The sequence below is a fragment of the Oryzias latipes genome, chromosome 11 (assembly GCF_053564925.1).
Source record: "Oryzias latipes strain Hd-rR chromosome 11, Olatipes_Hd-rR_3.1".
NCBI classification, from domain to species: domain Eukaryota; kingdom Metazoa; phylum Chordata; class Actinopteri; order Beloniformes; family Adrianichthyidae; genus Oryzias; species Oryzias latipes.
In genome coordinates, this window is record NC_136247.1 from 24111682 (window position 1) to 24128939 (window position 17258).

At 43.4% G+C, this 17258-nt stretch overlaps 3 protein-coding genes and 1 non-coding gene across 5 annotated transcripts; all 4 read left to right on the forward strand.

Annotated features, from left to right (window-relative positions):
- Window positions 1-27: 27 nt before the first annotated feature.
- limd1b (LIM domains containing 1b) lies at window positions 28-1726 on the forward strand. Of its 2 annotated transcripts, none has more exons than XM_004073779.5 (7): window positions 28-159; window positions 235-336; window positions 936-1003; window positions 1091-1153; window positions 1222-1352; window positions 1452-1503; window positions 1595-1726. In XM_004073779.5, the coding sequence occupies exons 1-7, from the start codon at window positions 126-128 to the stop codon at window positions 1676-1678; spliced, it is 534 nt and encodes a 177-aa protein (XP_004073827.1). In that variant the 5' UTR covers window positions 28-125; the 3' UTR covers window positions 1679-1726. The 2 variants fall into 2 exon arrangements, with proteins under 2 accessions (XP_004073827.1, XP_078811552.1); XM_078955426.1 differs by having other exon boundaries at window positions 71-159; window positions 219-336.
- Window positions 1727-2941: 1215 nt separating this feature from the next.
- nrm (nurim) lies at window positions 2942-6102 on the forward strand. The gene is made up of 4 exons (XM_023960243.2): window positions 2942-3148; window positions 3532-3725; window positions 4382-4558; window positions 4768-6102. The coding sequence occupies exons 1-4, from the start codon at window positions 2998-3000 to the stop codon at window positions 5077-5079; spliced, it is 834 nt and encodes a 277-aa protein (XP_023816011.1). The 5' UTR covers window positions 2942-2997; the 3' UTR covers window positions 5080-6102.
- trnak-cuu (transfer RNA lysine (anticodon CUU)) lies at window positions 3330-3402 on the forward strand. The gene has a single exon. It is a non-coding gene; the product is annotated as a tRNA-Lys (tRNA).
- A 987-nt stretch (window positions 6103-7089) lies between the features above and the next one.
- Window positions 7090-16087, forward strand: ppp1r18 (protein phosphatase 1, regulatory subunit 18). Its single transcript, XM_020707056.3, has 4 exons — window positions 7090-7361; window positions 7496-11059; window positions 14558-14765; window positions 14990-16087. Exons 2-4 carry the CDS (start codon window positions 7541-7543, stop codon window positions 15007-15009), a joined length of 3747 nt encoding a protein of 1248 aa, XP_020562715.1. The 5' UTR covers window positions 7090-7361; window positions 7496-7540; the 3' UTR covers window positions 15010-16087.
- Window positions 16088-17258: the final 1171 nt, after the last annotated feature.

Here is a 17258-nt window from a genome sequence, read left to right on the forward strand (position 1 = left end):
TGTGAACTGACGTCCCGCCTCATAAACCCCGGCGAGCGGCTCTCCTTACAGCTGTCTGCATAAAATTAGACCTTCCTGCAGTCACCCTGTCTACCCCAGAAAAAGGTCAGAAAATCCTGGAGGAGATGGATCAGGAAGGCCGGTCCAGGCTCCGCTTTGGTAAAGATGGAAGGATAGACATTTCTGAGGCTTTGAGCTGCTCTGCATTCTGAAGACAGCCACCTTTCCCTTTAGGAAGTTGTTCGAGCTGCAAGGAGGCGGTGAACATGGCAGAAGGAGCCTGTCAGGCCATGGGACAGGTGTTCCACATCAGGTGCTTCACCTGCGCCGTCTGCAGTGAGTCCTCAGCCTCTCAAGATGCCTCAAATCCTTTTTCCAAACTCCCTGAATTGTAGAATACAATGCTTTTCTTACATAAGCTTAAGTTGACAATTTAATGTATTTATCTCAATTTTTGAACTCAATTATATAAATTATACATATATTTATGTGGTGGTTTTCCCAAAAAATTGGGTTATAGGTATTTTGTAGCTGTATTATATATTATCATTTTGTAACGTTTACATTATGTGTAGAAAAATAAAAATATTACTAAATAAAGTTAAGCAATATTAAAATGTGAATGATTATGACATATAACATGAGTATTCTAATGTTTCCATTTGAGAATCAAAATTTATGAAGAAACATTTGGGTGTGAAAAGGCTCCAAAATGACATTTTATTTTGAAAAGCTGCCGTTAAGAGAAGTTTATTATTCATGAAGTCAGTCATTAAACACGATTGAAATGGATGTGATGGGTTTTATGTGAAATTAAAGGTAGTTTGATCAATTTAATTATTAAGCATTAAACATATATGAATTAATTTAAATTCCAGTGGATAAAAAAAGTACTTTACTTGTGAGTTTTTCTTGTTTTTATCTATTTTTGTCAGATAAACAGCTCAGTGGAAAGCCCTTTTTTACCATGTCAAACCTAATTTATTGCGAAGAGGATTTTTTGGTGAGTTTATGGTCTTCAAAAGTTATTAAATATTTCATAAATGTGTTTTCGAAACACTTTCGTCAAGTTAATCTACATTTGTCGCAGTTCTCCGAGGTCCATCCATCTCCAGAGGTGTGCAACACTTGTGGATGTACAGTCACTGACTTGGTAAGAATTTGTATTAACATATAAATAAGTGATACCACTGTGTAAACGGGTTTATGCTGGATCATCAGGTCCTGCAAGCTTGTGGGAGGTCGTACCACCCGTCCTGTTTCCGCTGTGTGGTCTGCAGCAAGGAGCTGCAGGGTCAGGCGTTTGCAGCCGACTCCAGCTCCAGGGTCTACTGCATCAGTGACTACCACAGGTGAAACCGCAAAAACGAGCCAAACCCTCCACGCCCACCACACCAGACAGATCAGAAAGTCCATGATGCAGTTTCACTGAGACTTCCTGATGCTTTCAGGGTCCAGGCTCCTCGCTGTGCCGCCTGCCATTTGGCCATCGTCCCCACAGAAGTGAGTTTGTGCCTCAGGAAATGTCATAATTGTATTTTCCTGTTTCACAAAATTAATCCTTCAAACTGTTTCTTGTGTTTGATTCTGTCAGGGGTCCACAGAGTCCATTCGAGTGGCTTCATCAAACAAATATTTCCACGTAGAATGCTTCGGTGGAGAGGTCAACCTCATTTAAACAATCTACGTTTTGCCCCCCAATAAATTCACGGAATATCTGGCTTGATCCTTTATCTGAGATTTTTATATGAGAGAAAAAAATATGAATCAATATTAAATCAGACGTCGTCTCATGTTTCTATGGTCTCCTGAAAATCCCCTCCCCTTCTCGCATAAACTGAGTCTGTGTGCAATCATCTCAAGATGGAGCAGATGAACCTCTGCTCTACCTCTTTTTTCATCTGCATTTCCTCCACAAAAGCTTCACAAACTGTGAGGACAAACCTTGAAGAAGACCCAAGCTGACACCAGAACACGTTTATGATCAGCTGGACAGCTACTTGAATTACACCTACTTCCCGTTTCACGTGAAATTGTTCAGGTAAAAACACAGATGTGGCCTAAAATAACCAATGTCTCCCACAGTGATCAACCTACACATGGAAAAAATGGAAATCAATCTAGATGCGGTTCCTTGGAGATGCACCAACACTGGATCCGACATATGGATGTCACATGGGTCAAAACCCAGGAAGTGGAAGAAATTACCTCCCACATCCATCCAGTGGACAGAAACATCAGGTTCACTGACAAAGACATGAGTTTATCCTTGTTGTAAATATCATATTAAAGACCATAAAAACTGGATAGAGTGGATGTGATGTCACCCATAGAAAACAACTGTCTTCCGGTTCCAAACCGGTAGCCGTTACTGATCCAGTAGCAATTCAGTTGCCTTTTTTTTGCGATCTGAATGCCACCATGTTGGAAGCAGAAATCGTCAATAAACAGCGGTTGGTCCGAGTCTACAACATTTCTATGGCAAGCGCTCTCTCCAGTCAGGAGTGAGCATGTTAGAAGACCTCATGCCTTCCACTGAAAGCAGACCCGTGAGAATCTGTCAATCAAACATTGAGGGCATTTGATGCAGACCACATACTTTTATTGAGGCATCTGATTGGTCAGTTGATAACTTGAATAACTTCAACAACAGAAAATTATCATGAAAAAAGAGGATTATCAATAACTGAGTTATAGATGTTTATTTCTCCATAGACATCTGTGGGTTTTTGGCTTCTTGGAGCTGCTTCCTGTTTGGAACAGAAGGGGGAAGGAGTCACTCAGTCCATTTCTCATATACAGTCAAATAAAGTTTAAATCGTTGACTGTATATGAAAAATGGACTGAGTGACTCCTCCACCCTCCTGTCTAAATTTTAGACGTAAAGTGAGCTTGCAAACAATACACGGGGAAACAGTGCCCCCACGTGTCCATTTCAGGTACTGTCAAAGAAACTCTTCCGGAACTGTTGTGAAATGAACATTAACGCTTTTGGAAATGGCGGTAGTCACTCTTCGTTGCTGGGCTCTGTGCACAGCGTCTCTGCTAAACTCGCTATTTGTCTTCATATCAGGCGCAGACTTCATTCGCTTTGTATCGTTTCGAGCCATTTACCACAACATCACCGGAGAGACGCCGTTCTGTCAGGGTAAGTTGACGCAGGTATAGCGGCCAGCCAATAGAAGTTGAAGTCACTGTAGTGTAGGAGTGATTCGTTGTTTTCATAAATATTAAGTCATTCAATAAACTCTTGTTATCTAACATGAAAACGAGTGACTCATTCGGCGGACCCCAGTATCAAATTCTGCTGGGATGCGAGTCTGCACGCCGCCCGGCTAGCTCAGTCGGTAGAGCATGAGACTCTTAATCTCAGGGTCGTGGGTTCGAGCCCCACGTTGGGCGAAATATGTTTTTACTTTTTTCTCTCTCTAAGTACTCATTTATTTATAAGAAAGCATTTAATGAAACTTCTGATGTATTATGTATTTAAAAAATAACATTTAAAGTGTTTTACATCTGTTGTTTCTCCAGACACCATACCATGGTCGGTGGCTCTTTCTGATGGCTCAGTCCTGAGGTCTCTCATTGTGGATCTGTGCCTGATGGCTCTCTTCATCACACAGCACAGTCTGCTTGCCTGGTCTCCGGTCAAGCAGGCTTTGCAGTCAGTGCTGGGGCCCCTGAACCGGACTGCATACTGCTTCACCACGGCCCTGGCCCTGCAGGTGTGTGGCCCCCGTGACCTTTTTCATGTGCCGCAGCATCATCATGTCCCGCTGCAGTCCTGGACTGAAGGACCAGTAAAATTTGCACGACTAATGTGGGCGTGGTAAACTAAAAACCTCCGTTGCCAAGGAAATACAAAAATTTACTTTAGCTAATTCTTCAAAAAATTACATAGACTTGTTCGTCACCCCCAGATAACTACAAGACGAAATGGTTGCTAAGGAGATAAACTAACAGAAAAGCCGCTTTTTGAAAAACTTTTTTTTTTCATGAATTTGTCACATGCAGCTCTGACCAGGGTGGCAGGGGCAGAAGGGGGGAGTGAGGAATATGAAGCAGTCGTTCAGCAGCTGAGGGCGGGTCAGGGGGGGCAGTGATGGCAGGGTTGGGTGAAATGAAATGAATGAGTGAATGAATGAATCTTTTTGTGCTGTTTTGGGTCTTTTTAAAGTTTTCTGTCATTTTAAGATGTGACCTTTTCTGTGTTTACTTTGCCACTAAAACCCTTTATATTGTCTCAGGTTCTTTAGTCTTTTTATAAATGTTTTGACTCTTTATTTTCTTTAAAAATTGAACAAACTCACCTTTTAATGCTTTTTAAATGTATTCATGTTGATTGACTTTGATTGACTTTTTTTTTTTTTGGCATTTTCAGGTTTTGATACGCCTCTGGCAGCCTGTGACCAGCGCCCCCTGCCTGTGGTCAGTCCGGGACCCCCCCTGGAGTGTCTGGTTCCCCCTGCTCTGCTTCATACTGCACTTCCTGTGCTGGGCCATCATCTGCAGCATCCTCATGATTTTTGATTATCCAGAACTTCTGGGCATCAAGCAGGTTTGAAACCTGTTTCTTTTTTCTTATTTTAGGCATTTTAGATGGTTTCATACATTTCTGGTGGAAAAAAAATCTATACATTTTGTTTTTAATTAGTATTTTAAGGTTTGTATTTGTTACCAAGTGAAACTAATACTGTTTGCAGAAATATTTCATATTTTAAAACGGGTAAATAGATGTAAAGTTTTCTCTCTACTCTCCTGTCTCAGGTGTATTACGATTGTCTGAGCTTGGGGGACCCCCTGTTGCATAAAGCCTCTGGAGCGCGGCGCCTCCTGTCCCACTACCGCCACCCGGTGTGCGTGGAGCTGGCTGTGGTGCTGTGGCTCCTGCCCTCCTTATCTTTGGACCGGCTGCTGTTAGCAGGGACGCTGTCGGCGTACCTGGCTGCGGCGCATTCTCTGGACAAACACGACTTGGCTTATGTCTGCGGGCAGATGAGCAGCAGGATGCAGATCTTTGCAGAGCCGCATGGCAGCGGTGCAGCCGAGCGCGAAGACGGCAACTATAAGGAGAAGTGAGGTCAAAGTCAAAGCTGACGTTGGGATTCACTTTGACCTTTAGGGGAACCACTTTTTGACCCTTTATCACTAACTTTTTACACAAACTTTTTACATTTTTTTAACAACATTTCAAACTAAAGTTGAAAGTACAGAAAATTAGGGCCACAATACAAGAAAATAATTAAATGTATTTTATGATAAAGTCGTAAAATGATAATAGAGAAATATCAAAATTGTACAAGAACAAAGTAATATATTTATGCTTTTGCAAAAGAGCCAGGCTTTTTTAGTTAATAAAATGTTATACTTAGCCTTTAAAAGGCTTCAACCAAGACAATTGAACATTACACCTTTTTAATTTATGATTCAGGACGTCATTCTGTTTAAGGATCTCGCTGAATCTGCTTTACTTTTTTGCAATTGTACAGCTTTATTTTAATGAAATTACATCTTTAATTTTGGAAAAAAAAGTGCCCTATAGTTGTAAAATGACAACTTTTGAAATCATAAATTTACTACTTTAATGTAAAAATTGGACTGTTTTACTCATAATTCTTCAACTGTATTCTCTTTTTTTTATGGCGACTGATACTTAGTTGTAAAAGCAAACATAACAAACACAAAATAAACTTTTTTCATTTAAATTGTTTCTGTTAGTGAACAAAGATGCCTTTTTGTTAAAATCTTTCAAATGTGTTTCAATATGGTGACATTTTTAAATGTTTTTCTAATCTGTTACACTTTTTTATCTGAATTCAAGCAGAACATGAGGTTTTGAGGTTTCTGAGGTTTTTGTTTCCTAAATGTAAAGATAAATTTAAGGAAATCTCAGTATTTTGTAGGAATTAAAAATAAATATACATTAACTTGAATGTTGAATTTCACTTGATTTAGGCTCTTGTGTGTAAACTTTGTGTGTGTTTGTGTGTGTATGTGGTCACATGACCCCATTGATCAAAATGGGAAAAGTTCAACAGTTGTTGAAACACATCTTGTAAGGCTTTTTAAAAAAATAAAATCTTTTCAAAACCAAAAATAGAAGCTGGATTTTCTTGAAAGACAAGTACAGCTAGAATGGTTTAAGTTATGAAAAAATAAACACGAGGAACTAAACTAGAAATGCAGGGTTGATGCTACATTGCTGAAAGAAAATGAAAATTAAAGGGTAATCCTTGGCTAAATAAAAAAATACAATAATAAATGATCAAAGTTGACCATAAATGAAGTAAAAACAGTACAATAACAAAAAATATCTTTTTGTGAAAGGTGCCAGAGCCGGGTCTCGAACCGGCGAGCTTCTGCACCAAGGATTTCCCATGTATTTCAAAGGAGACAAAAATCCTGGAAATCCTGGAATATCTTGAAAAGTTCAAGGATTTGAGAAGGACCAAAAGCCATAACTGGAAAAGGCTGAAAGAGCCGAACATTTTAATAGTTGAATGGTTAAAATAGCTGAAAAATTGTCAGAAGATACTTTAAAAAAGAAATGAAGAGAAACAGGAAAACAATGGGTTAAAGCACGTAAAGAGAAACTAAAGTAATGGCGGTTTTGTGGCGGTGGGGGGCCTGTTCATCTTCTGACCCTGGACCCCCAAACTGTTGGAGCTGCTCCTGTTGATACACTTTTCCTCTAAAGCTCAAAGAAACCTTTTTGTCAGTGCTCTATAGATTTTTTCATACATCACCAAGGAGAAAATAAGAAAAGTGTGTTTTTGTGATCCTTTAGCCATAAAATGTTGTTTTCCTCTTTCACAATTTTTTTAATAAAAACTGTCTGACAACTTTATTTAAACCCCCTTGACACAAACAATCTCATTCATGAGGAGATGGCTCCTGTTGCAGCTTTGCTGGTTGGCAAATCTGGCATCACAGTCCGGTTCACCTCCTCCTCCTCATCCTCCTCCTCTTCTCCAATCAGCACTAAAGGATAGGAAGATTTGCTGGGGGGGGGGGGGGGGGGCTGGTAGCCCAGCAGACATATGGGCTTTAACGCCTTTTCTTAGGTCCGACAATATGCTGTGTGCCTCTAAACTCTCTTGACGGAATTGAGTGTAATTATCGGATTACAGCCTCGCGGCTCTCAGGTTGGAGGTAATTACTACCACACCGAGGACGGAGGCGTCTAGATGCCCGGCAGTGCAGTCAGGTCTCTGGGTGATAGGACTGGGACCTTTTGACCACAAAGCCTCACAGTTTGTATTTGTTTCCAAAATAAAAGCACTTCTCGGGTGACTGCACTAAAGCGGAAATGTATAGTCGAGGAGAATTCTGACTTCTTGTTACAAAAACTGCACGTTTGGGTGAGTTTGACTCAACAAAAGACTGTTTTTCTCTTCTATTTTAACATTTGATAGAACGATTTTTGATAGTTGAAGTAATTTTTGGTTGTTTCGACGTTGTTCTATGATAAATTTTCTCAAATGTGTTTTTTCAGGCTGAAGCTGCAGGAACGCTTTCGTGTCCAAAGACCTTCCCTCTTATGTCTGTCTCCTCCCTGCCAGAATGGAAGCAACTCCTTCTGGAGAAAAAGAAGAGAGAAGAGGTGGAGCGAGGGAGGAGAGAAAAAGAGGAGGAGGAGAAGTTAGCCAGCATGCCGGCTTGGAAAAGAGGGATCATCCAACGTAGGAGAGCCAAGCAGGAGACAGTAGGAGACAAGGAGAAGGACAGGGACTTCTGCCTGCCGCAGGACTTCTTATCTCCATCTGATGGTCTGAGCGACACCGACAGTTCTGTTACAGTCAATCTGGGCAGCGATGTGTCCCTCAGTCCAGATCCCGGGCAGTGGCTGGATCCGGAGCCCAAAGCAGCGAGTCAGGTTTCACTGGAAACCATAGTTCCGGTCCATGAAAACCCGTTCATCCGCACGCAGAGCGGGTGGAAGAAGGGCCGAGACGGAGAGCCGGGCACTGAGACGGAGGTCAAGGAGAGGGACAAGATGAACCCCAGAGGTCAGGATGCAGAGACGAGAAGCGTTGAGTTGAAAAAAGACAGATTCCGAGATTTGAATGAAGGATGGGAAAAAGAAAGGAGCAGGGACGTGGATGAAAGCAGAGAAAACTGCAGAGAAGGATGTGACAAAGACAAAAACCAGTGGAAGGAGGCGGGAAAGGAGCAGGACTTTCTGCGGACCAGAAAAGATCCAGAGGAAAAGGCAAGCCAGCCGCCGTGTGCTCCCTTCTCACCCGCCGTTCCCTGTCTCCGGACCATCCATGCCGACAACATCATCATCATTGAGCAGGACAGGAAAGGCGGCGATGACAGGAGAGGTAAATGGATGGAAGCAGACAGGGAGAAGCTTCAGGAAGACCAAATCGGGAAGAGGGGGATGAAAATGGACCTTAGGGAGATCCTGGCTGGAGGGGGGAGTGTCACCGAGATCCGAGCCTCAGAAGTTCTCATCATAAAGCCCGTCTTTAACCCGGAAGCCAGATGTTCTGGAAGCAAGGGCTGGGAGGATGGAGAGGCAAAAGGCTGCATGGATCTAAGGAGGGAGACGATGGGCAAGGATCTGAGAACAGATGTTTCCCGCTTGAGAGAGAAGGAAAAGGAGAAGCCGTGGGGTCATGCTACAGTTATCAATATCAAAGACAATAGGAAGGACAGCTGGGACGATAATGTTTTTGTGGAGAAGGGAGGAAGAGTCAGCCAGCTGCTGAGTAAATTTGGAGAGCACCCCAAACCTCCATCTCGATCCAAAAGCTCCGAAAATTTCCTCCAGCCTGACAGGAGAAAATACTCAGGAGACGAAGACGACAGGCAGTCTGTGGAGAGGAGAGCCGACGGACAGAAGGCGCTGCTGAGGAGCATCCCCAAACGCTCCTTCAGCTTCTCAGATCGCGTCATCGGTGCTGCTGAGGAGTTTGAGAGGATGAACCCAGAAAGGATGGCTGATAAATCCACAAAGCTCAAACTGGGGTGTGCCAGAGTTGTGCAGAAAGGCCGCTGTGCAAAACTGAGGGATACAAAAAGCGAGGAGGAGAAGGTTGTGCGGGACAAGGAAGTGGAGGATGCAGACGTGGGGTTCACTGTGGCCTCAGTTAAAAGCATGGAGGCTATTTCATTTGCTAAAAGAGTCACGATAAGGCAGGACGGGAAAACCAGAGCTGACAGAGAGCCACCGACAGCGGGGAAGAGTCGGGAAAAGGAGGCAGAAGTTGATGCTTGGAGAGAAGTCGCTGGTTCAGCAGAAATGTTCCCCGCACACTCGCTCGGTTCCGAACAAGGAGCTGATACTGACCCTAAATACGATTCTGCTTTCACAGAGAGCCCCGGTTTGTCCTGCACTGTTGCAGGTAGAGCCCCCCATAGAGGGCCAGAGTGGAGCGGTACAGGACCACAAGGGCCTTACCTTACCGTGCTCTCCTCCCAGCCTGAGGATCTTATCAGTAAAATAGAAAAAATAGGAGATGCAACAGTTCATTTGAATGAAAAGGCTGAAAAAGCCCACAGGCAGGAGCCTCTGACAGAAGGCGACTGCAGGTCAAGAGGTCAGGATGCGGGACTAAGATCTCCAACAAGGATTCCTGCTTTTGGGACCTCGCAGACCCCCCTGACCATTCAGATCCCCAGGACTGTGTTTTACGTTGGAGAGGAAATGTTGGACAAAACAGAAGCAGGAGGACTCGGCTGCAAAGAGCAGGACTGGGATGCGGGACGAGGCATCAAGAGGAAGGACAGCTGGAAAATCGGGAAGCACTTGAGCCGCATCGAGTCCCTGCAGGAGAAGATGAGGCAGAAGGAGCTGGAGAAGATGCAACAAGGAGGAGGAGGAGCAGAGGATGGAGAAGAGGCCTGCGACCAGGAGGACAGGTACTGGGAGAGGGGAAGTGAAACCCAGAAAGAGCAGAAGGCCGAGGCTGCTGAGCAGAGGAGGCCCGCTGAAGCAGACGTGGTACAGGAAGAGACTGCCGAGCCGTCATCCATGACTGCCTCTGACGTCAGACAGGAAGTCTGCGTGTTGAAAACCTGCCCTCAACTTCCTGTTTCTCTCACACAAGCTGACACAGTGGAGGAAGTGACAAGCGACTGTGCCACCACTGCCTCCGAGGTTATCTCTGACAGCTTCCAGATATCTGAGCATGAAGAAGAGCCTCTGCAACATGTAGATCAGCTGAGGCACAGCGAAGAGGAGGAACAACCGGAGGAGGAGGAGGAGGAAGAATACTCATCGTCTTTCGATTCAGAACAGTCCCTGTCCCCTTCGCCGCCTCATCCGAACTCTCTTGCAGCGATGAGCCGGATCTACAACCTGGAAACTGTGGGCTCCAGGTCGGGTTTGTGTCTGAGGGAGAAGACGGTGGAGATCTCGTCCTCTGTGCACCTTGTGAAGGTGAAGCCTCTCGTTGCAAACTCGCAGCAGGGTGATGTCGTCTGTGACGTTCAGACCATTCAGCAGCAGATCGAGCAGCTTCAGCTGAAAGAGCAGGAAGCGCTGAGGAACAGCGAGGGGAAAGGCCACCAGAGCCCCAAAGCTGGGCTGAAACACCAAAGAACGGATAACGACGAAACGCCCGACCCCAAAGCTCCTCCACATCCTGTTATTTCTCCAACACCTCAGCCCAAGCAGACCATCACCATCGTCCCTTCATTTCTCAGGAACCAGTCCTCTGAGAACTCTCTAAAACCCGCAAACTGCGCCCCGACTCCGGCCTCCTCCCCGAGCTCACTGTCTCCGGCCCAATCCCCCTGTCCATCCCCATCCCCAACCCCATCACCCGTCCTCTTCTCCATCAAAAGTGCTTCTGGAGGCCATGTGAAAAGAGGCGCCACCATCACAGTCACCCCGAAAAAGCCTTGTGGAGGAGGAGGAGGAGGAGGAGGAACAACAAGACCCACGGTGCCAACAGCACCAACAAAGCCCCCCCCACAACAAACAAGCCCCGCTACAGCCGACCCAGGCAGGAAGAAGTACCCAACCGTGGAAGAAATTGAGGTGATCGGTGGATATCAGAACCTGGAGAGATCATGTTTGATAAAAAGCAGAGGAACACCAAAGCGGGTAAGTTCTAGCATCAAACAACTATAGATCGCTGATAAAAATTAATTGGTTTTTATTGATTTATAACCTTCAAATCGTCTCCAAACGGTTCTAAGCAGAATCTCCTCTCACCTGAAGAACATCCCTTGTGATTGAGAATCTCAGAGAGGGAGCTAAGCCAGTTAAAGCCTTATCAAGCACGGCATCTTGATTCCCAACCATAAACCCCTGGAGTTATCTCCTTTGCTCTTTGTGCTCCTAATTCTGTTCCGTCTTTTGTGGAGCGAGGATTGTCTGCAGAACCAAACGGCAGCTTTTCTTGCGTTCTACAGTCTTCTACTGTCTTCATTTTTTATTGGCTGGTTTTTGTGTGTAGACACCCACAATCCCGTGTGTTTGGTCACACCACGTTGCGCGACTGCATGTGGGCAAAATGCAAAACCTCACTGGAATTAACAGGAACAGAGTTGTCTCTTTTCATGAGTCAAATTTTCTGTTTCTTCCTTCTTCCTTCCCTCTGCAGAAATAAGTCGCTCTTGTGCAAGAAAGGGAGGAAAAAAACGCTGCCATGCAGGGCAGAAGTGAACGTGCTTGTTACAAAATCTTGTCAAGGACCAAGCTGAGTGTTTTTAGTGGATTTAGTCACTGATAAATGAAGTGGCTGCTTTTGTTTCTAGTCAAAAAGCTAGCGTTGTGTTTCTGTTAGAGACTGTTTCCTTGTTTCCATGTCCCAATTCTCTCCTTTCTGTTGCCTCAGACAAACCACCCATTGTGTTTTTTTTGCATGTCTACCGGTGCGAGTCGTGGTTGTTGGACATGCCATCTTTGAACGCTTTGACCTCCCACGGCGCAAGCGGGGGTTTTTTCTGCCCTCGTTTGATCTATCTGGACTGAAAAAGAGATCACAAATCGTCTCAGAGGCAGAGGGTGGAGGTGACGATTCCGGACAAGTTTAGAAAAACCGTTGACACTTACAATTAGAGCTTCATTTCTCAATCGCACAGAAACTCTCGTCAACCTGAAACTTTTCGCTCGTGAGCTTCCTCCAACCAAGAGTCTGTCAGGAGGAAGTCCGTTTTTAGATTCCTTATTTAGCTGCTCGATTTGAACAATCTGTGAAAAGAATCTTTCTGTCAAAAAGCCTCATCATCAAGTAGATTCTTCCCATTCTGACGAAAAGGGACTTTTTATGATGTTCTTATATCCTTTTTCTCATGCTAGGATACATTTATTCTAAAGAAATAAGATTCAAATTGTTTCTGAGTATTTCTTTTTGCAAATTGTTGGAAGAGTTAAGTCAAGGCAGGGCAAGTTTATTTGTATAGCCCAATTCGTACATAAAGTAATTCAGAGAGCTTTACAAAACAGGAAAATGCATTAAAATCACAATACGTAACAGTGCAAAGATTAAAAACATAAATAATAATTATAAATTTACTTTAAAAGAAAGTAAAGAACATGAAAAGAGGTGTTGATTTATATACACGGCTAAACAGGAAGGTTCTGAGTCTAGATTTGAACTTCAGCACAGTAGAGGCCAGTCTCACAACCTCTGGGAGACTGCAGCTTTTAGCTACATAAGATTAAAAGTTAGAAGCACCCTTCTCCACCCCCATTGGGATGCATTTTGCTGCGCTGGTGATGTTAGGTTGGGGATGTGAGGGGCTGTAAGCTAGCGGAAGAGAGTACGAATAGATGGCTGATGGGAAATGAGGGCAGGCTTACCCTGTCCCAAGAGTCCTGTCCACAATTCAGAGGTGAATTTCTATTGAACTCCCACTGCTCTGCAGAAAATGTGCTAGAAAATGACAGATTTTTTTGGGGGGGGGGCTAAAAACACTACAATCATGAGTAAAAGACTACCGGGAAGGCTTTGGAAATAGATCAAAAGAGGAGCTTTTATCTTCTTCTATGTTTGTGTCTGAGCGCTCCTCTTTTCCGCGGCAGTAGGAGGCGAGCACAGGCTGATTTTCTGACCACCTGCTGCTGCGACGTCCCTCAGGCTCTGACGTCAGCCCTCCTCTCCTCCTCCTCCTCTTTTCTGAAGCACTTTATCCTGGTGTGTGGGGGGGCTGACCTGCTTCTACCTTCGATTTAAAAGCTGCTTCCTCCTCTGTCACTTTGTAGAAGTCATGCATCATTTAAGACTTGGTCAAAACTTCTGCAAATACAAACATTTAAAACAGGACTTTAGTTCCACTTTCTGCAAATAGTGTGTTCTCAGTTTGTTTTTCTAACATTTAAACCAAGCTCCTGCTACACTTTCTGTCCCTGAAGCTGGAAATTCCCTCGTCAAACTTCCCTCTTTCGGCCTGTAAGTCTTGTCGTCACCCTGCGGCCGTGCCTCTGCCCGCCCTGCAGCGTTGGCCCGAGCTAATCAGGGTCAGGGAAGGAGGATTAGCCTCCTGGGCCTCAGCAGGATTCTGCCATCCTTTCTTGAGCAGATATCTGCACTTCTCTGGAGACCAGCCGCGGTTACCGCTGTGCTTCAGCTCCACCCTGCAGCTTTGGACTTGTGTTAGTGTAGCGCCAAACATCTGCTGAGTTAGAAACCTCTGAAGAGCGTCTTTCTGCATTTATTCAATGCAAGGTTTACATTTAGTTCCTGCTAAATTTGTCCTTCCATCTCATCGTTCATGAAGTTTTCGCCCAGCAAATGGAGAGTATTTCTGTCACGTTAAGCCCAGAGACTGTCAGTTGACATTACAGTGACACTGCATAAACAACGCTCACAGACAGAGTGTGGCGCTCTCCAAAGTTCAAAGACCCACTTGGATGAAAACTGAGTCTTTAACACGTTTTTCTAATGATGGAAGCTGTAAATAGAATTCAGCCCAATTCAGCATTTCTGAGTATTTCTTGAGTCAAATTATTTCAAATCAGGAGCGGATGAAAAAAATGCCATTGGAAAAAGATCGTATGTGTGACCTAGAAAACAAGCTGGGCGGGGCTACAAGCTCCTTGCTCCGCCCCCTTCTGATTCATCCACCTGCAGACAAATAGATCCACGAACGTCTTTGTTTTCCTCGTCTGAGCTGGAATTCTGGATCTAAACTGTACGGCCGGATAGCTCCGACATTGTTCGACGTTTTTTGTTGCAGAAACAACACAGTCATAATTAAAAGACCACTGGGAGCGCTTTGAAAATAGATCAAAATATCATTGATGTGGGACTTTAGGACTAAAAATGTTGCACTTTAGCCCAAACCTCAAATGTTGAATAACAAACGTCTTATTATTTGTTCGCTTTTTATTCTTAAAAATCTTTAATTCTTTACATTTGCATTTGAAACTCTTTTAATGAGTGTATTTAATTCAATATTTATAGTTTGATCAGCTGCAGAGATGTGATAGTGTGAATTTGATTTTCAATGCTAACTTCCTCCAGTACACTCACTTCAAAGTCAGATCATCATCATCATCACCATCATCATCATCATCGTCCCTCACAGGGAAACTGACCAAACAGTGAGCTGAAAACATGCTAACAGGAAAGCTTTGCTGTGTTTTGTCTCACAGGGGAAGGTCTGCTTCCATGAGGACCAGCTGGAGCAGGTGTGTGAGTATCCGTCAGAGACCTCCATGCTGTCATTTAACCCCCTCCTGCATGACGGGGGCAAGGTGGACAAGCCACGGGCAGGGGAGGCGCAGGAGGAGGAAGGAGAGGCGGAGGCGGGATTACTCAAGAGCACCAGGAGCGTGGGGATTGCTCCACGTCTGAGAGTGGGTCAGTGTCACCCCCAGCTCAACAAACACAAAGTGGAGTTCTTAAGTCGTGCAAAAGACAGTGTTGTCCTTAGAAAGCCTCTCAGACGGGAACTTTACTCTATATGTGGAAATGTTGTTCAACACTTAGTTTTTTAGAGTTTTATCGACAATGCAGAAAGAACAAAAAGGAGCAAATATCAACCAAAAATACAACTTTTTCATCTCCATTTCTCTGTTTTCCAGATGAGTCCTGCCCTCGATAGACGCCTCTCAGCTTCACCAAAATTGCCCTCTTGATGAGTTCTCCAACACATTCTTGATTTTGTTTATAATTATTTTGTTTATAATTATTTTAACATTGCGTTTATTCTTACAAAAAGGCCTTTTTTAAATTGATTTGAAAGGGCAGAAAGTGAACTGTTGGAAGCATCTGTGACAGCTGGGAATGTATGTGCATATGAGGAAATGAAACCTCCAAATGTTTTACTGAGACGTGATTGTCAGAGAAAAAGAAGCATTTTTATTTGTTAGTTATCTTATTCTAGTGATGGTACTGTGTTGGTTTTTTCGGTCAGCACTGCCAGAGGTCGTGGAAGTGACCTCTGTGTCACCTGATTTCACGTGCCTGCTGGAGCTGCGCGGGTGGAGCTCAGCTGACGTTGTTGGAAGCCGTCCTTTATGAAGCTCCTCCCGACGGCTGTCATGATGAATGCAACGGGCTTTGGTGCAATGTGTGACGCGATGTCATCTGTTCTCATCTGGATGTGGACGGTGCATGGCGTGGGCATGGATTTTAAATAAAGGCTTTATTTTTCTTATATCATCATGTCAAGTCATGGAAAAGTTCAAAAAGTTCAATGAGCAGAAGAACAATCGACTCTTTAGATCTACGGAACTGGTATATTTTTTACACATGTAGAAAATTATTGTAATTTAGATGTTTTAACTAAAAAACAATTATCAAAGTTCTGTGCAGATATGTTTTTTTTTTCTATGGTGGTTGACGAAACTTTAAGAAAAAGACTAATTGTTCATAAAAGCAGATTAACAACCTGTTACCCTGTACTTTATGGAAAACTCTTGTTTTTCTCTGCTTTTATTTAAACTGAAACTCTCTACATGTATAACTGGGTTGGATCTGACAAATCCACACAAAAGACACCAGAGAGCAGCAAACGCCACAACAGAGACGCTCAGGAGAATTCCAGCTATATAGCAAAGGAGGATGGCTCCAAGTGGAAACCCTGGAGCCTGGAATAGAATATGGGGTGATATTTATGCTACCACGATGGACACAAAACTTTATAAGTTGCAAATAAAAATATTAAATATTTGCTTTCACTTTTTTTTTTTTGCTTACAATTTTTTTTGCTTTCATATTTTCTTTTTTGCTTTCAAAAATCTTTTTTTTTTGCTTTCAAAAATTATTTTTGCGTTTGCAACACAAATGTTTTCTATGGAGTGATATTTATGACGCCACAGCGAAAAAAAGAAAAGAAAGCAAAGAAGAGCATTTGAAAGCAAATATTAAAAATGTTCATATGCACCTTAGAAAGTTTTGTTTGCAGCATTTTGGCATAAATATCACTCCATAACAGGAAGTCTGCAGGTTTCCTACAGCTGCAAACTGCTGACATTAAAGCTCATGTAACATCAAAGTAAACTAAAGCGGTTTCTAAAAATCACCACAAAGGGGAAATCATCCACTACCCTTAGGAAAATGTGGAAAACACACACTGGCCTAGAGGTAGAGTGTCTCTCCCAAGCTTCCGCTGAAGGTTTGAATCCACAGCTGGATCAAACCAACTACTCTGAAAAAGGAACCCTGCTTCACAGTCAGCAACAATGGTTAGATTCAATGTTTATTTTTCTATTGATCTCTGAATAGCAACGCCTTTCTCGCCCCCTCCCCATTCACCTTTACTGGCTGTGGTGCTCCCACTCGCCCTATAACAAACACTTATTTTTTCAAAATGGCAGCATTTCTGTTGGTTTTATCTCCATAGCAACCATTTCATTTTTTTTAGTCACCTTTGGGTGACAAACAGGTCTGTGTAATTTTTAGAAGAATCGGCAAAGGTAATTTCTGAAATATCCTTGGCAACGCAGGTTTCTTGTTAACCACGCCCACATTCCTAATATGTTCACAGTGTATGGCATATAGATTTGTTCACTTTGAGCCAAAAATGTTCACAATGTTCTGCGCTAAAATCTGCAAACTTTATTTACAACAACTTTTCTCAAGAAGCTTCCCAATGAGGCTCCATATGAGTTAGGAGAAAGTCTATGAAAATCCTTAGCCCTCTTCCCGATGTCAAAGGTCAACAAAACTTCAGTCGTGGTTGTAGACTTAACCTTGTGACGTGTGTGTGAAATTTTGTGAAGATCGTTCAAATAAAGGTTTTTTTTCTCATTTGATGGAAAATCGCCAAATTTCACCACAAAATGGCCACCTAGCCAAGGGTGTGGCCATCCCATAATAATTTCAAAACTTCCTTTGCTTTTGTTAGTG